This window comes from Melanerpes formicivorus, unplaced genomic scaffold, assembly GCF_026170545.1.
Source record: "Melanerpes formicivorus ecotype bairdi unplaced genomic scaffold, bMelFor1.0.p_v2 SCAF_105, whole genome shotgun sequence".
NCBI classification, from domain to species: Eukaryota; Metazoa; Chordata; class Aves; order Piciformes; family Picidae; genus Melanerpes; species Melanerpes formicivorus.
The window spans coordinates 406,151-426,156 of record NW_027142457.1 but is presented as its reverse complement, the minus strand read 5'-3'; the positions used below and the strand labels follow the sequence as shown (position 1 = coordinate 426,156).

Below are 20,006 nucleotides of genomic sequence, written 5' to 3'. Positions count from 1 at the left end.
AGTGTGGCTTGGAGAGTAGTGGGGTAAGAGTTTTCAAAAAATTGATGGCTTTAAAATGATGAAGTGGGTGGAGAGGGTTTGTGATTTTAGGAATACTTGAAATGCCAAATCAGAAGTTCCTCTGATACCTAAAGCAATCCTAAATTGCTTTAAGAATTCCATTGTCTAATGAGGCAATGACATAATATTGGGTCAGAATTCCCACTTTGTCTCATGGGAATACTGAACACTTGAAATTAGGGTATGGCATTTGTAACTGAGGCCTGTTTCTTTAATGAACCAAAGCAAAAGGCTTGTCTCAGGTGTTCTGGATTTTGCTGGGTGTGAAATAGGGTAAGCCACAGAGGTCCTTTGATTAATTTTTGTGAGGGATCTAGAAGGCTCTCAACTAGCTGCTGCTGTTTAACCCAGCCAGAGAGTTCTAAATCTAGTTCAGAAATTAATTCCAGATATTTCTTGCAGATTGTTTCTGGAAGAAACAAAAGGTTGTAAGTGAGGAAAACACTGTGCAAGGCCTATAGAGAGTGCGGCCGGCAGACTAAGTAAGACAAGGCTGGTTTAGAGAGGATGGAGCAAATATAGCTTAATGTTAAGAAAGAGCAAAAAGTGACACCCACCTCCTCCTCCTCCTCCTCTGTGCACACATGCACAACTTGTTTACAAAAGTGCCTTGTAGTGGCTGCTGGCGGTGTCACTCCGTCCCATGCCCCAGAGCTATCACCGGGCCTCATGGGAGCTGTGACTACAGCGTCGGACATGGGACTGTTTGTTCACTCACTTTCTGTGAAGAGAGTTTTGAACTGTGTTTTGAATAGACAGCATTTTCTTTGTGTGGTTGGTAAATAACACAGAGCAAAGTTAGTCAGCAAGTTGCATAGCTTCTGCATTCTGATTCTTTGGAGCCCTTTTGTACCAAGCTTGACAGGATGTTTTTAACAGAATGTGACCTCGCTGGGATACCAGAGGTAAGGACAAAAAAAAAGTTATTGGGGCTGTTGTGGAATGTTTTACACAGAGCTAACTGAAAGTTGTGCTTGAAAATGCCTCTTGGAAAGAAGTTGGTTTCACAGTGATCTAGTCAACACCTTGTTTAGCGAGAATCAATGACTTTCGCTCCTTGTGTGTTCTAGGAAGTCTTGATAAGATTTTCTATTTCCCACTTACAGAAGAAGATGCTGATTTGCAAATCTCAAAACGATTATCTACTTGCTCTGATACGTTGTGCAAAAGCCCAATTCTAGCAGCAGGACATCAAAATGTTTTCTTTCTAACACAGAACAGAATAAGCAGGCTGGATCCAGTTGCTCATCCAAGTCCTAGAAGCAGCAGTGTGAGAACTGGAGTGGTGGCAAACACAGCGAGACCAGGACACCTTCTGGATGCCTGTCCTCAATCACTAGGTAAAGGTAAGAAGGAGAAAACAAACAATCAAATACTAGTGTGCTTGCTGGGTGAGGTCAGGTGTGTGGTGTCATTGTAGGTGCTAAAGCTGAGGCTGTCAGTTGTAGTTTTGCTTGGCTGTAGTGCAAAGGGGCTGTGGTACCCTGGGGACGTGGGGCTGTGTGGATCCCCTCTCCTCCCTCTGCTGGTCAGTACCGGGGAGAGGAGGATGCTATGGTGGCGGGGGGAACACACTCGGCACCTCTCCACCGAGGTGTGGGAAGAGCCCCTCTGGCCTCTGGATCTTCAGGGTGTCTTTGCTGCGTTGCTTCTGCTTCTAAGCACCGACAGCTGTAGGACATAGTGATGTAAGCCTCAGCGGTGGTGAAAGAAGGGAGAGAAACCTGAGTGTCCCAGAAGTCAAAGAAGATTATATTAAAAAAAAAAAAAAAGAGTCATCAAGATATTTATTGATTCAGTATATAAATATTAGAGATTCCTGCTGAATATCTGAGTGATTGATGTTTAGAATTTAAAGTGGGTTTGTGAAAAATGAAATGAAAATACATTATTGCACAGGGAGAAAAAGCTTCATGAATCACAGGCATTTTGCTGTTCTGAACTTGATGGAAGAATAAGTGATCTTCTTTACTATGCATACCATGAGAACAGCACAACTTCATTGTTTTTGTGGTCCACAATCACTGGGTTTTTCCAGCCAGTACAGGTGGCTCATAAAAAAAGGGAGGGGGGAGAAATATAAAATAAAGTAGTTTAGAGTCACTGACACAGCAGAAAGAGGAAATGAAGTTCTCACACTATGCAAAACTGTTATTCATATTTAAAGAATAGCAAAGAAATCTAAAAATAGGCTTTGAAACTTGGAAAGTTTTGAGTGCTGCCGACAATCAAAGTGTTCTTTGGTAAATGAGGATGGAAATGTTTGCTCACTTATGACTAACTAGAGTTGCTTCGTAATTACTGTAAGGCATAGAAAGAACTAGAGATTTGGGGTGTTTTTCCTGTGATCAGTTAGGTAGTGGACGGGCTGAACTTCATTTAATAGTACAAAAGATGTGGTGAGTGCATCACTGGTCCTAGTAAGAGAGGGCAATGACTTGGGTTCGCCAAAGCATTTGCACTGATACTTTTATAGCGTCAAACTTGCTGCTGTACTTTGATCCACTGGTGTGTGGAAGATTAGCTGCCAGCTTGGTTCTAATTAGAACAAGCATTTCTTCTCAAGAAGCTTCTGGAACAAGCATGTTCTGTGAAGCAGAAGTCTGTCAAACGGGGATGACTGAATTTCTGTTCACAACTTTGGTTGCAGTAATACTTCTGGTCCTCATCACAGGTCTGAAGCTGGGTATTGCACAAAACAAAACCAGATTTTACATACCAAACAGCTAATGGTGCAGACACGAGACAGCAGTTGAATAAAATGAATGTGATAAATTATTCAGTCATAAAAAATACACCCAAAGTGTTAAGACTGAGTCTTCTGATTTTAATGCCTCTCTGAAGCTGCATGTGCTCTGTTAGGGTCTTTTAACTGATGATTGTTCGCAATGTTTCACTCAGTACAGGTAGAATGCCACAACTAGTTGGAAGCTTGATTGCCTCTTGACCTTTAGCCAGGGAGAAATTAGCAGGGTGGGAGATGGTTTTCTTTCCCCTTGAATTAGAGCAAGAGAGTGCAAAAGTTCAGTAAAATTAGACTGTTTGATATTTGTGAACGCTCAGATGGAGAAACCAGTAGAGGTCAGTGCAGAGCGCTGAAATGGAAGGGGAGAGCCAAGGCTTTGTGTGTTTACGATCCCTACTTTGGATCGCTAACTTTTCCTTTAGAATATGGGAAAGGCTCACAGTGGCTTACAGTCGCTATTCTTGCCCTCTTTGGAATATAGATTGAAAATACGTGGGACAATATCACAATGACAGACTGTTTAAACAGAACAGTTCAAGCAACGTGAATTTTGTAGCACTTCACAGTTTGCAGAGAGATGGATGCTGGAAAGCTTATTTTGTAGAATTATTCTGGAAACCAGTGTGTAATGCTTGTTACATATATGGCAGTGATCAATACATCCAGCTGATGGGTAGGTAGCAAAAAAAGAGGAGAAAGAGGATAAATTTTAGAGGGGAAAAATAAAGTGTTCAGGTACTCGAAGTAGCAAAAAAATTGTTCTCATTTTGGGTAGCAAGTTTGGATAATTATTATTAAGTATTGTTTCAAAAGTCTTTTCTTTGTCTATATACACATCTATACAGAGAGGGAGGGAGAGGGGGAGAGGCAGACAGACTCTGTACATAAAGTTGAATTATCCTTTGTTCTACTTTTTAAAGCCATTGTTTGCTCGTGGTTTCCTTTTGTGATTTAAAGCAAGGAAAAGAATCACCTCGTATAGTCCGCGCATGAAAAGATCCTCCAACGCAGATTAGCTGCAAAAGCTCCTCTCTGAAAAGCTTCTGCCCAAGCTGCTTTCTGTCGATCTAGAAAGAGCAGCCTGCTTGTGACCATTCTCTTCCCTTGCACTTTAGAGAAGTACCTTGAAAACTACTTTGCTATTAAATTGTGGTTGTTGAATATTAAAGAATTGCCAAAAAAACCAGCCACCAGATTAAGGTGACGTGTTCTATTTTCATTCCAACACCAAGTTACTACTTCTGTCTATGACTTTAGGGAGGAATTTCCCAATACACTGAGAGGAATAGACCTCTACACACTGAATATATTTGAGAATCCTCTTCACTTGTTCTACTTACTTTTGATCTAGTTATTTAAACTGACTATGGAAGTGGTGGGAAGTATGCAGCTCCTCTGAAAGCTATACTTTCTTTCCTGTTTGCTTTATAATGTACTTAGAAGTGTCAAGAGACCTAGCCAGAGACTCTGCAGAAGTCATCTCTCCCCTTTTTTTGCAATGTAAAAAGGGTGTGAGAAGTTAGGTTTTGCTGAGCCACGGCAGAATAGCTCATTTACAGTAACTGCTGCTCTCCAGTAGTTGTGGTTGGGAGGGAGCCCTCCTCCTCAAATGCTTTTCCTGAAAAGTAATGGCAAAGGTTGAAGCTGAAGTGGTTCTTATAATGCTAAATGCTCAACAATCAAAATAAGGTTCCTGGAACCATGCAGCCCAATCAATGCTGTGCTGTGCAAGAAGAACCATGCAGCCCAATCAATGCTGTGCTGTGCTAGAAGTTTGCAACTCTTATCTGTACCCAGACCAAGGACAGATTACAGCAAGAGCTGTTCATGACTAAGAAACAGGTCTATCTCACCACTGAAGTTCCCAGTCTTGGTGGATTAATGTGTGATATTTCCTTGATTGTGGTGTTGCATTCATACATTCTTATAGTAACAATAGATCCTTGTTTTCTCTATTTCTTTATTTTTCTCATGTCTTTGATTTATTTGTTTGCTGGTTTGAAGAAAAAAAAAAAGAGTCTTCCCTGTACAGTAGCTCTGCATAGATAAATTATCCTACCACTAAGACAGGGATAGATTTCTTCACTCTTAGTGTATGTGTGTTCACAGGGGTGCCTTCCAACATTTATGCATCACCTGATAAGGAGAGATCTGTCACTTAACTATAAAGCTGTGTGTTCTGTTTAAGCACTTATGAAAAAAATGATGGGCTTGTGTCCAAATGGGAGTAATATTAATTCAGGCAGTGGTTATCAGTAATTGAGATAGCAGCACTAGTGAAAATCTCTTCCTATAAACAAGGAAACTGTGGCGTTTGCACCAGCAATTGAATAAATTAAGTTTCCTTACCTGCAGTTACATTATCAATCTGCAGATTGCAAAATAACCTAAGCTAAATTAGAGCAGGTAAATTAGTATGATGAATGCAGGCAAATAATCTGTCCTTTCTCCAGTGAGAAAAACAGAGATTTTTGTTGGCTTTTTTGTTTGTGGGGAGGTTCTACCATTTCAGTGAGGCATAACTCCTCTCCTACGAGGACAGACTGAAGGAGTTGGGGCTGTTCAGTCTGCAGAAGAGAAGGCTCTGAGGTGACCTCATTGTGGCCTTCCAGTATCTGAAGGGGGCTCCAAGAAGGCTGGGGAAGGACTTCTCAGGATCTCAGCTAGTGATAGGAGTAGAGGGAATAGAATGAAGCTGGAGGTGGGGAGATTCAGGCTGGATGTGAGGAGGAAGTTCTTCACCATGAGAGTGGTGAAGCCCTGGAATGGGTTGTCCAGGGAGGTGGTCAAGGCCCCGTCCCTGGAGGTGTTTAAGAGCAGGCTGGATGAGGCTCTGGCCAGGCTGATCTAGTGTGGGGTGTCCCTGCCCATGGCAGGGAGGTTGGACCTAGATGATCCTTGTGGTTCCTTCCAACCCTGACTGATACTATGATAACTGTGGAGGCAACTTTGTTTCTAAGGCTCTAAAGGAACAGCAATGATGTTTTTCCCTGACTGTGTTAGACTGGATGGTATTGCTGGGTGTGGGATTTTTCACTTTACCCTGGAGTTCTATTGGGAATGTTTTACCTGCTCTTTTCAATACTAGGTTTTTCATTTCCTTACTTCCCCATATGCCAAGAATAAACTTTAGGCTCCAGTCTCTCCTTTAGGTTCTTAACTTCCCACTGAAATTCATAGGGTGCTAAACTCAAGTCTTGAATACTTTGTGTCCTAGTAACAGGAAAACCCTCACCCAATGTGGGTGGCTGAAGACCTGTAGCTTTTATATTGCCACCACTGAATGGTGGAGTTAAGGCTTTCTGGAAAGTTAAAATTACTTAATTTTCATAGAAGAATTCTCAGTCATTTTTCCTCTACCTGTGTGTTTCTGATCAGTCAGTATCCACATTATCACCTTGATTGTAAACCAAATAAATATAAATGTAGTTTTTGCAGTACCTGCTCATGATTATTTTCACAAGCAAAGTTGTTTCTGAAATCCTTTGCTTTTAACAAGTCTCTTCAAAGTCTCTTGCTTGGTCCTCTACAGAATATCTCTTTTATGCACAAATTGTAATGCATTGAAAAAATCTTGCATAGTCTATGTCTGTGATTATTCAAATTGGAAGGGGATGTTAAAAAACAGATCTCATGGAGCAGAAATCATTTAATAAGTACCTAACCTTTACTTTTTCCTTTTGTACTTTAAGGGCAAATCTCATTCTCAAGTGTATGAATTAGGTTTTCCCAACACTGGAAAGCTACAACGAATAGCAATGTTATTTAACTACGTTATTTGATAGCTGTCAGGGGGTTCTATGGTGGTCTAGGCAAATAAATGTCTAGTGTGGCCAGTAGGAGCAGGGAAGTTGTGCCCCTGTACTCAGCACTGGTTAAGCCACACCTTGACTTCTGTGTCCAGTTCTGGGCCCCTCAGTTTAAGAAGGACATTGAGACATTTGAACATGTCCAGAGAAGGGCAATGAGGCTGGGGAGAGGTCTCAAGCACAAGTCTTATGAGGAGAGGCTGAGGGAGCTGAGATTGTTTACCTTGGAGAAGAGGAGGCTCAGGGAAGACCTTATTGCTGTCTGCAACTACCTGAAGGGAGGTTGTAGCCAGGTGGGGGTTGGTCTCTTCTCCCAGGCAACCAGCACCAGAACAAGAGGACACAGTCTCAAGCTGCATCAGGGGAGGCTTAGGCTCAAGATGTGGAGAAAGTTCTTCCCAGAGAGAGTTGTTAGCCATTGGAATGTGCTGCCCAGGGAGGTGGTGGAGTCATCATCCCTGGAGGTGTTCAAGAGGGGATTGGACAAGGCACTTGGTGCCATGGTTTAGTAGTCATGAGGTGTTGGGTGATAGGTTGGACTTGATGATCTTTGAGGTCTTTTCCAACATTAGTGATTCTATGATTTTAATGATTCTAATGAAATGAGCCTTTCTTACTCTGTTTATACCCATGTTTTACCATTTTATACCTATATAATTTCATCTTTAAAACATATCCACATGGATATACAAATGTATATCTATGTATAGGATAAGTCATCAGGAAAATATTACTTGGAAGCTAATTAATATTTTCTGTGCTCTCAACAAGTTCACGTAGGCATTCATTTTGTTCCAGGAGTTAAGACGTTAAACTTAAGGAACCATTTAATTAAGATTAAAGACTTTTACTGGTATTTCATCTACAAAAAAAAAAAAAAATTAAAATACTAACTGCAGCTTTAAACAGCATGAAGCAGAAACACATGTCATTTCCCATGAACCTGACTCACAGAAATATTTTCTCTATTTTCCTTGGTAGTAATTTCATTAGTAGTGCTCCTATAGAAGTGTTAAGCATGTGACTGCATGTGTCAAAGATATTCTGTTTTGCTACCAGATTTACACAGTTTCAAAGAAAATGAGTAAAGAATTGCTGGTAGCTTTAATGCTGGTGGTAGAGATGGCCACACAGAATGGGAATGGTCATAGCTGGCTCTTTCAAAACAGTGACCTGAAATAATAGCATGGATATTTGTTCTTGGCCAACTCAACTGCTTTCCATGACAAGATGACTGGGTTAATTGGATTTGTAGTTAAAAAGAATGTGGTTTTTCATTTGTAGGGTTTTTTTAGTTGGTGGTGGTGTTGGTTTTGTTTTCTTTAATGTTCCTTTTCACCTCTGGTTAGTTTTTTTCCTGCTCCAGTCTCCTCCCAAAAAGCAATCTCCCCCAGTTCATTGCTCTACACTGGCCCAGGCTTTGCCATATCTCCTTGTCAGATCAGTATTTCAGATGTCCTTGCTGATGTATTCATGGCTTTGAATGGAATTTCATAGAATCACTGAATTGTTTTGGTTGGAAGATGCCTTTAAGATCATCAAATTAAACCACTAGCTTAGTACTGCCGGGTCACGATTAAACCACTAGCTTAGTACTGCCAGGTCATGATTAAACCACTAAAGTTCTGTGGCTGTTGCCTGGACACTGTTAGCCTTGCATGACTGTACTCACCAGAAGGTCCCCTTGTTCCCCTTCAACTGTCTGTGAAGTTTGGGCATCAATCACATAACTTTCTCTCAAATGCCTGTGGAATCCAGCCATTCTTCACTGCACTATCTATAAAGTTTACTAGTTTCTCAGTTTGTTATCTCTGAGTAGTTTCTCATTTTCTATTCATGTTTGCATGGGTAGTGTTGGCATGTCCTGTTCTGGTGGCTTTAACTCCAGGCAGCAGCCTTGCTGCTTTCCAGAGTCCTAACACCAATGCTGTCATCCTTAATTGATGTTGTTTTTGTGTACAGTAGCAGAAAAGGTAGGTAGTACTCCAATGAATTCAACAGCAATTTGTGTAGCTGTGCAGCATCTTCACTTGCAGAGAAATAGTAACACATTTCTATGAGTCTTCTGTTTTAAACATTTAAATAAATAATAAACCAGCAGTGCAGTGGGACAGACAGAATTTAGGCCTCCATGTATATGATTTCCATGACTATGTGACCACTGGCCAGCATGGGATCTAGGCCAGGATGCAATCTGGAAATGAATAGAAGTGAGTGCGTGTTCCTTCTGATTTGTTCAGTCATTTCTGACCCTCCTTGTCTGAAGTCACAAGGCAGTGGTGGTACCACGGTGCAGATATGCAGGAAGAGCTCCAGAGAGGCACAGAGAAGTCATGACCAAGCACATTGCCACTGTCATGGTGAAGGGAATAGGAGATAAGGGCATGGGTGATGATGGCTAGTAAAGGATGGTTAAAACCTCCCTGTGTTCCTTTCACACATCCTAGCACATGAACCTCTTTGTCAGGGCTACTCAGCAGGTACAGCATGTGGCTATGAGAGAGAGAAACACATCTTTCTTTATATAAAGCTTTTAAATTTGGGAACATTCTCTCTCTCACACACACACACAATCACCAACGTTGGAATAGACCTCAAAGATCACCATGAGTACTGTGTCCAGTTCTGGGCTCCTCAATTTTAAGAAGGATATTGAGATTCTTGAACATGTCCAGAGAAGGGCAACGAGGCTGGGGAGAGGCCTGGAGCACAAGCCCTACGAGGAGAGGCTGAAGGAGCTGGGGTTGTTTACCCTGGAGAAGAGGAGGCTCATTGGAGACCTTATTGCTGTCTGCAACTACCTGGAGGGAGGTTGTAGCCAGGTGGGGGTTGGTCTCTTCTCCCAGGCAACCAGCACCAGAACAATTCCTCACACAAGATACACTTTTTAAATCTGGGAACATTCTTCAAAGAAGATACACCTGAAGCCTATCAAATGCCATCTCCAAAGGCAAAAAAAGAAATAACATTCTGTTCCCAACCCAGTAGCCAAAAGGATTGAATCTTATTTTAAATCATTTGCCTTTTTGCCCAGGTATAAAGCAGGTTTATACAGCTGAATAAAAAAATTGGTCTGGAATGCTGCAAATACTTTTCTGAAATAAAATGTATGTTACACATGTACAGTGACAGAGGGAAAGGAAGAGGAAGAGATTGCCAAGGACATTCTGAGAACATTTATTGATTGGAAACAAATCACTGGATGTTTTTTTTCCCCTTATTTTTTTTTGGTGGTGTGTTTTGTTTTGTTTCACTGAGGGTTTTTTTTTCTTCTCCATATTACATGAAGTGGTCTCTGTCTGGGTGTAATTTTTACTTTTTAGTGCCATCTGCACCTGTGGCCTTTGGACTTAATGTTTATGACAGATGGACTGGACTGTGTTTGCACCATTTAGTGTATAATCCTTCTGTATGTATCTATGCCATGCTAGACAGTGGCACTGGCCCAATGGGCATATTTATTAGTGCAGACTTCCTGTCTGCTTCCATTGTTCTGTTGCAGCATCCTTTGAGCCTAATGGACCTTGCTTTCTGCTGGGCCCACCTACAAAATATTGTTCCTGATTCATGCCAGATTAGCTGTTGCAGACTAGTTTTTTTTCCTTTTTTCCCCTTCCCCCTCCCCCCTACACAGTTGCCAACTCTAACACTTAAAATGGATCAATTCCATATTGTAAATGCTCTTCCTCTCAGCCTGCAAGCTTCATTCTGGAACAAGCTTGCTAGCTTTGTTTGCTTGTATGGAGATGTTTGTTAAAAGAAGGTATTGTTTCCTCTGCAACATGTTACCTTTCACACTACCTGAGCTCCTGTTCTTACTGAAAGCAGAAGCTGCTCCCCCCAAGGATGGCTTCTGTAAAACAGGGTGTAACAAACACAGTGCCGGCTGCAGGAATCTGCTGGCCCATGCCCGGCTGCCTGGAGCTGGGTGGCACATCCCATTCCTGCTGACTTCATTGGCACTGCATGGTGGGTGTGGGGAAAAAGGACAGGCTATTATTGCACAAGAAATGTTGCCTTCTATTTGCACAAGAAATGTTGCCTTCTGTAACAGTGGAACAGCAAAGTAAATGCAGTACTTAGGCAGTTGCAGGTCTTGAAGTTGTGTTGAAGGGTTGTGAACCCTGCAATTGGCAGAGGTGAAAACAAAGAATCATTTAATATGTTCATTGAAATCATGAGGTTGCCTCTCCCAGATTTTTGTACCTGTTAGAGAAATGAATGATATAAACCTCACAGTTTAGCTGTAGTCAAATCAAATTAGTGGCAAACTGCAAACAGGCATTTGAGTATCAAACACACCCTTTTTCACACTACATGCATTCTGTGCTGATATTATGACCATGAGGAAAGGAAGCATGTTCTGTGTGATACACCTGGACTCTAACAAATGGCTGTGTTCTGGGTTGGGCATCCCTGAGAGTCAGATTCCTGCAAGATGAGAATGAAAACCTGGTAGAGGAGAATGTATCATTTTGTAAATTTAAAAAGCTAGTATCATCAACATTTTCATATTCAGAAAAGGGTTTTTATAATGGGATAAAACTGTATTGTATGGAATTATACAATGGTTTGGGTTGAAAGGGGCCTTTAAAGGTCATGTAGTTTGAACTCCTTGCAGTCAGCAGGATGTCTTCAACTAGATCAGGCTGCAAAGAGCCCCAAACAACCTGACCTGGAATGTCTCCAGGGATGGGGCATCTACCACCTCTCTGGGCAACCAATTCCAGTGTTTCACCACTCTGGTTGTAACAGATATCTGCCTTGTATCATGCCTGTATCTCCTCTCTTTTGATTTAAAACTATCACTCCTTGTTCTGTCACAATCGGCACTGCTAAAAATTCTGTCCCCAGCTTTCTGACTGACCCCTTTAAGTACAGGAAGGTCTCCCTGAAGCCTGCTCTTCTCCAGGACAAAAAACTCAAATTCTCTCAGACTGTCCTCACAGCAGAGGGGTTCCAGCCCTCTGATAATTTGTTGTGGCCATCTTCTAAACCTGCTTTAAAAGTCTCAGAGAGAATTGTTAGCCATTGGGATGGGCTGCCCAAGGAGTTGGTGGAGTCACCATCTCTGGAGATGTTCAAGAGGGGATTGGATGTGGAACTTGGTGCCATAGTTTAGTAGTTGTAAGGGGTTGGGTGACAGATTGGGTTTGATGATCTTTGAGGTCTTTTCCAACTTTATTAATTCTATGATTTTATGTCCTCCTTATGGCAAGGTAAAAAGAAAGGAAATTCTGATGGCATATTTATGAGTGAGAAGCACAATAGGCATTCCTCCCCCCTTAATAATAAGATTTGGCAGTTCTGGTTTGATCTATGAAGTATCCTTCCAGAATGCATGAGTGAGCTCAGGCTTGAGAAGAAGGTATGCTGAAATCCATATACCAATAGAGAAGAAGGTGTGTTGAAATCCATACACCAATACTCATGTATGTTTTCAGTATATCTTCCTTTTTCTTTCACCTCTAACACCGTTGAATACTTAGCCCTTTTGAAGATCAAGTATCCACATTGCAATGATGAAACCCCATGCAGGCATTTACATGCAGGAAGGTGCATCTTGCCACTCATATGATGATCTCTGAGGTCTTTTCCAACCTTATTGATTCTAGGATTCTATGATCTTTTCAACACAGAATTGAGTATTAGAATGGATGCCTGAAATTTGCCAATGTCACAGCAGTATTCCTGGCAATCAACTTTCTCATCCCAGGAAAAAGACATGTTTTTTCTCTTTCCTATTGTGATATGTGAAAGAGTTTCCCCAATTTAGCCCTGTAGTTGCACATCTTGAAGTAATATTTTTAAGAATGCAGTGTAGAAAATGTGCAAGCTACTTGTGGGCAAATCCTGTTTAATACCCTTCAATTTGAATTAGCTGTGTGACGGTTCTGAATGTTTTCCCCCTGCATTTGCTGTGGCAGTACCACAATTTGTTCCTGATAGATATTGCTCACCTACTCCATGAAAAAGCAGTTTTCTAAGTTGCTTTGCTCTGCTGCCAGTCAATGTGATGATAAAGTATCTTCTCAAAACTGCCATAAAAGCTTCACTGTCTGTTGTTTGGGTTGGGTTTTTTTGCTGAGGTTTTATGAATGTTAAGGTGAGGGAAGAGGTTGGTACTGAGATATAGAAACATAGAATTACTAAGGTTGGAAATATATATCACAAAGGACACAGAATATTATTAAGTGCTTATTTTCTTTTCATTTGCTTTTCTTTCTTTTGTATCAGAGAGTTCATAGCCACAGTTCAGCACAACAATAGAGATATTACCCAAGTTTGCCAGGCTGGAGAAGCAATCTCCTGCCACAAAAGTCTGTCCGTTACATGATAAGATTAGCTTTAAGGTTATTGTAATGTTTGAGTTTCTGATTGGAGCCCTCTGCAAATAATGACCTGAGGGGTTGTGTCATCATGTAGACAAGCTACATGACCATTCAGCTGTGATTATCCTAACTTCAGTGCCAGTAATGTACAGTGCCCCAGAACTGCAGAGCTAGGTATCTTGTCCTGCAAATGGAATTATTCAGTTAATCACGGAAGAGCCCGGGGACTGAGCTGATGGAAGCACATAATAGCAAGGTTATGCTTGTCAAGGGTATGCAGCCTAAATCTCCCAACTGTGAGACACAGAGACAAGTGTTATGTGGAGGCCTTCCCTTGTGGATCATCATCACATCCCTTCCCTAGAGGTTACCTAATTACTAGCCAAGCCCTGCATCTGCAGGGTTGTCTCTGAAATGCAGACAGCCAAGGGGATTTTAATTCCCCTGAATCACATCTGTGAACACTGGAGAGTCAACCTTAGCTTCAGTCTTGACTGAATTCACACTTCTGTTAGAGGAACTGTAAGTCTAAAGAACTTTGCAGAGCATCCAAACTGCTCAATGTACATGTCCCAAGGATGCTGAGACAGGGGACTGCATTCGTCTGCAAAGAGTAGCTCAGGAATAGTTGTTTATTACAGATGAGCCTCTTGTCACTGCAGGTGCTTACTGAAGATTCAGGACCACTCTATCCAAGCATTAGACTGTCTGATGCACAGAATAGCTAGAATCCTCAGCCATTTTTCTGTCACTGAAGTCATTCTTACCTGTTAGGCTTCTGGTATGGTAGAACTCCTTGTGTCAGGACTTCCACCTACTGTTTTTTCCTATTACTATAATTTATTCACAGCCACAGATTTTTCTGTTTGATCTACAAGAATGATCCATCAGCTTTCTGTGGGAAGATAAATTCGTATTTGTGATCCCACAGAAGGCTCTTCCAAGGATTTGTGAATGCTAGTGTCCACCAAGTTCAAGATCAGTTTTCCATCTAGCTTTGTCATCATTTGCATTTGTAAAGACATAAGACTGTTCTAGACAGGATTTCCATACTGGAAGCAGTCCTATCCATGACTTTCCAGGGTCTGGCCAATGGATTTAGGCACTAAGTTCCTACAGTGTCTTGAAAATATAGAACAATGCAATGGCATTAAATGTGCAGGCATATTAGGAAAGAAAGTAGGTGGAAAAGCAGAAAGTTGCAGATATTCCATCAGTTTTCTGCCCATGGTGAGGAGCTTGGAGTAGAGGATCTCTAAGGTCCTTTCCAACCTAAGCCATTCTATGATTGTGCTCCACTGTAGGAGGTGCCAGGAGTGGCTCACAGAGGCCTGCAGATGGTTTTGCTAGACATCATTAGGTCCTGCTTACAAAAACCTGTGCCCATACAACCCTTCTATGTTCATTTTCTTCCTTTACTAGTGGAAGTGGTTCAATCTTTGAATGATGTGAAAGAGGAGACTAAAGTCATTGCAATCCATTTTTCCTGTGTATAAGGACTAGTATAGGCAGATCTTGATGAGTTTCTTTGGGCTAAAACAGTAAGCAGTTTGATAACTGATTTTAAAATCTTTTCTTGTGAAACTCTTCAGTGGTAGGAGAAGTAGTAGTGAACAACCTCACGTGTGAACTTCACAGCACAACTCCTCTATGTGACAGAGACCAATTTGGCCAGCAGTGGGCTTTGTGTGATTTATTCACTGCTCTCAATCCTTTTTTTCCCCCCTTTAAGTGTTAGTTGTATTTCCATTCCCCCAGTTAATACTGTGAGCAGTGAGGATGAGAGAGTAATCCATCCTTTGTACAGGTCTTATGTCTGTCTTCCATCTACCTACATGTTTTCCCTAAATCCTGTGATTACTTGGGAACTGGCAACAGAGACAGATGGAGGATGTCACACCTACATACAAATGATGAAGAAATTATGGCTGTTGGCCACTGACTTGCAGTGACAGAGGTACCCTTAACTTGTACATCAAAGGAGCCCTTCTAAAGGATGGTGTCACTATCACCAGTTGCTGGAAATGAAAACCCCCCAGATCCTCAGCTGTCATGTACTCCATCACTGTTTCACTGTGCTAAGACAAGCAGCCAGTTACACAGCAAAACCATCCTACTAAAAAAAAACCCCAAACAACAAAACCTGAGAGACTAGGGAGGTATATAGCACAGATTGGAAGTGTCTTGCAAGATGTAATATTAATATAGAAATCTGAAGCACAACATCTTCATCCTCGGGGGCTGCAGCCAGGGGCTGCAGGCTGGCTTAACTTGCACTGGTAGTGTGATAAATGGGGGGGGGGGGGGGGGGGGGGGGCATCAGGATCTGCTTGCTCAGCACTGTCCTGTTGGCTGTGTAGGAGCTCGTGTGAGCCACTGCCACATCAGCAGTGAGATGCAAAAGCCAAGAACTGAGTGGTGGAGAAGCTGCTCTCCACAACTTAGGAGGATGCTGATGGCTGTAAGAGATCTCCACCCATGTTGTTTGCTGTGGTGGATGCTTTGCTTTGTTTGCTTCTTCCAAAGCCCTCAAGTTTCATATAGTGGACAGTAAGAAACAGATACTTAGGGATGTTGCTGCTGGGACACCATCCCTGGAGGTGTTCAAGAGGGGATTGGATGTGGCACTTGAAGCCATGGTTTAGTTAGTCAGGAGGTGTTGGGTGACAGGTTGGACTTGATGATCTCTGAGGTCTTTTCCAACCTTACTGATTCTATGATTCTATGATCTTTCAGATGAGATAAATTGTAAGGCTGTGTGTGTATATATGTGAGCGTATTACTAGACATCAGAGTTTGAGAACTGCCCAATGTTTCCTTACTGAGGCTGACATCAAAGTTAGATTCTTCATTACAGTGCTGCCAGATTTTCTGGGGATCTAGATAATTCATAGAATCACAGAATTGTTAGGGTTGGAAGGGACCTCAAGGATCATCCCCCTTTCCATGGGCAGGGACACCTCACACTAGACTGGGTTGCTCAGAGCCACATCCAGCTTGGCCTTGGAAACCTCATCACCAAATGACAGGTTAAAATTGTGGATAAAGTCATTTCCATGTTTATGTAAGATAAAAAGATAGCTGGTCAGGTGGTTGTGGGACAGGACAGCTCAAAGCATTGATTATGGAAGCTGCTGTGCTGACTGCCCATGGAGATACTGAGTATCTTCCCAGATTAACAATTTTGTCCATTTAAAATAGTAGCTGTGCTACGATTTCCCAGTGGAAGGAGGTGGGGGGAAAGAGATGCATTTGGGGGTAAGAGTAGGGGATTGAAGGTACAAGACTTAGAATTTCCTTTAATTAATCAACTTCATTATAGAAAAATAATGGGTGAAATAGCACAGAAAAGAAGATTTCTCTGTGTGTGAAATAAATGCAAATGCATTAAAAGGCTGATTAATGCCAGGTTCCCAGTGGTTAAATCAAGCCCCTCTTTTTGGTGCTCTGATATTTGAGTTTACAGAATATATATTCTCTTGCTACTGACTGCTCTGTAGTCATTTCTGTTAATTACCATCTGAAAGACTATACAGTCCACTTCTTACTGACATAAAAATGCAGTAACTCTTAGAAATTGTCCCACTGATGCCCATGAAGCTATTTGCAAGAGAAACTGCTGGCCAGAGTAAGCAAGGGCTCCATTAAAGGGTTCAAATGGAAGATAAAGTTAAATTTATGTTTACTTGATAGATTCCTGCACTCTAACATTCCTCTTGCTTAAATCCTTCTTCTCCTACTTAAATTTCTAACTCCTTCTAACTCTTTTTCTTCTTATTTTCTTTTCTTTTCCACATTTTTTCTCTTTCCTCCTCCTAATATTCCATTCTAACAAGATTTTGTGAGTCACACTGATTCCAGGCAAACAAGCTGTGGTACTGTAAAATAAATAGCCTTGAAATGCTACAAAGTAAATCACTTGCCTTAAAGATTAAGCTAAAATGTTTGCTTCAGCCTCACGTCTGAACATCCTTCCACTTAACCAGATGATAGCAGACTTTTTGCCAGCAAAACATATCTTTACTAAACCAGGGCCATCTTTCAATAAGAACAGAGCAATATGATGCCCTCTGCCATCCAAACATGCCTCTAGCCCTATTTATTTATGAGGAGCTTTGTACTGGATACAAACTGATCATGAATGTTATCCAGCTTTATATAAGACATCACATGGCATTGGTAATCTGATACAGGGTTTTAAATGGATAGCTACACTGCCAGTTTTAAGTGCCAGCATTTTTTCTTCCCCCCCTCCCCTCCTTTTGCTGTCAAGTGGTGTAGCATGTTCTGCTAAGGAATAGTCTAGCTTGCCTTGAGTTTGATTCCTGTGAAGGAATTGCTGTATCTTTATTTTACCATTTATTCTTCTGACCAAAACCAACAATTTAGTATTCTCTGATGGAGCATCCTGGAAATAAAATGATTGTACATTTTACTCCTTGCTCCCAGATACATTATATATATATATTTATTTTCCCCCCCCCATGGGCTTTGTGTTTCAGCTTTGTTTTGCTGTATGCTCATTAAAACAGTTACGCTTTACTCTTACAGATCTGGAGAGTCTTAAGAGACAGATATAGTTTCAGACAAGAAATATTGATTTCTCCTGGTGTTGCTACTTATAGAATTCTATCTGTTAAACTCTACTTGTTTTATGTAGAAGTAGAGCATCATCTTTATTTGTAGATTAGGTATATAATTGACATTCGCTCCATGCAGGCATGGAAAAATCTAACCTGGTGTGAGAAACCTGAAGTGTGACTAACATCCTGAACCTTTGCTTTGCAACATAATCTAGAAGATGGATGAGCATTAACATGGAAAATCTAGCTTCTTTTTCCCAGAGGGCACCTTTGCATTATTGTAGCTGAAATGCTTCATGGACTGTATTGCTTTGATGTGAAAGCAAAAACCTGATGAACACTTGTTTGAGTATTTTAAAGGTAAAGATAGTAGCTTTGATCAGTCATTTGAATCCCTAGGTTTTTAAATCCTCTTAGGACAGGTTAAACTAAGAGTCTGGAGCTGGTCTATGGATGTTTTAGAGAAGGAAAATTGGCTAATTTGTGCTTGATTTACAAGAAAGAAGGTATGGGAAAGAATCTGGCAGAGGGAACAGTGTAAAAAGTGAAGATAAGATGTCTGAAAATGTTTTAAGCCATTGGTATTACAGATAGTGGCATCTCAAATTGGCCTTTCAGTATCCAATTATTTATCAAATATGCATTTTTAATTGAAATAGCTTCAGCAGAGATAAGGCTTGGAATAGGGGGGGATGGGACTGGTAAGGAGAGTTGTAAGCTGAGTATTTGTTTATATGTTTCTTCTGCCATGAGAGAGAGAGCTGTAGTTTGGTATGCTTCCCTAACTTCATGCATTAGAGAAATTGAATAGCATGACTGAGTTTAAAAGGGGTGACATTAATGTGAAGTCTAAGGATTCTTTATGTGCATAAAACCATGATGCTTCATTTCATGAACAGCTGCTAGCCAATAAGCCTTTCAAAAAGCCTTTTGGAGACAACACTGGAAATCCAGAGCTCACTCTCTCCCTGCAGGATTTGTACTTGCACACTGAATTTTCAAAAATAGGGCACCTCCAAATACATGTTAAAGGGTAATCTAAATGCCTCTTAGGAACACAATATTACATTAATTGTGTATCTGACTGTTGTGGCTTAAGCCCAGCCAGCAGTTCAGCCCCACACAGCCACTCTTTCACTCCTTCCCAGCAGGATAAGGGAGAGCATCACAAGGGTAAAAGTGAGAAAACTTGTGGCTTGAGATAAAGGCAGCTTTATAGGTTAGGCAAAAGTTGTGCATGCAAACAAAGCAAAACATGGAATTCACTCACCACTTCCCATCTGCAGGCAGCTCCAGCAAGACAGGGTTCCATCACACATAATGGTTGCTTGGACAGACAAATGGCATCACTCTAAATGCTCCCCTCTTCCTTCCTCTGCCCTCAGCTTTATATGCAGAGCATGATGTCATATGGTCTGGAATATCCCTTTGGTCTGTTGGGGTCAGCTGTCCCCACTGTGTCAGATAGTTTTGAAACTGGTTTCAGCTGGTGACTTGACTGTCCACATGTGCACCTGAGTGAATCTGGATGTTGGGAATTTTTACTCTGTACTGTGCAGGCTGCAAAACAATCACAGTTTCTGTGAGCACAGAATGAGCAGGGCAGTAACTGAAGCCCACTAGTGAAGCTGTATTGAATTTTCTACCACCAGTTTTCCACTGAGCTACTTATGTTGAGGTTATGTTGCATATTTTTGGGGGACACTCTTTGTTTATACTCCTCCTGTACAGCACTTCTGATTTTTGGTCAGTGCTATGTTGTATGAAATAAATCAGAAAATCAGTGGATTTGTTCACACTTTGGGCAGTAGCTGAAGATTCCATAGTAGCATGGCTCATTTTCTGGCAGATAGCAAAATGGTTACCTCCACAATTCAAAAATCACAAGTCTTCTTTTCTGCACTGAGAGAGACTTAGCAATGGAAAATGTGGCCATGATCAGCCAGAGGAAAACAGAAGCAGCCTGTTTGCAATGTGTGTCATTGAAGAAATGTAGTCAGAATGAAAGTAAACTTAAAAACCTTCCTTCTCTCTTTCTGAGTGCCAGCTCCAAACACCCACAGGTGTTGAGCAGTGGTAGAACTAACCATGGAAAGGAACAACACATATGAGGGTTTCTATTATACACTCAGAACTGAGGGCTAAGGAACTAGAACTTATTGATAGTGAGTGTGAGGTGGCAAAGGTACCACAGCCACCTGACCATCATAGAAATACAAGCAGAGGCAACATTTATCTCTACCTAAGTAAGGTATTTTAGAACATGTGATTCATGTTTAATGAAGCTGAAGCTATTTAAACGGTCAGGATTTCTTGGACTGATGTCCTACATGTCCTGACCAATGCATGGGAAGAAAAATTATATTCCCCTTTAATGAAATTACAAAACATTTCCTTGAGATTCGATCCTGTTGCTTAATAGCATGGACAACTTAGCTAATGCCGCTGTAATCAGAGCTGGCTGTGGTAGCACCAG

General features: G+C 41.3%; 1 protein-coding gene across 5 annotated transcripts in view; it reads left to right on the top strand.

Moving 5' to 3' along the window:
* Nucleotides 1-887: 887 nt before the first annotated feature.
* The window catches only part of ST18 (ST18 C2H2C-type zinc finger transcription factor), a 172,366-nt gene continuing 153,247 nt past the window's right edge, over nt 888-20,006 (top strand). For all 5 annotated transcript variants that reach the window (XR_010990871.1, XR_010990870.1, XM_068166701.1 and 2 more), the window contains exons 1-2: nt 888-965; nt 1,277-1,406. Coding sequence is in view for 3 of the 5 variants with exons in the window: in XM_068166701.1 (XP_068022802.1) it covers nt 927-965; nt 1,277-1,406 (169 nt within the window). In the remaining 2 variants the exon portion in view is untranslated. The remainder of the gene's footprint in view (nt 966-1,276; nt 1,407-20,006) is intronic.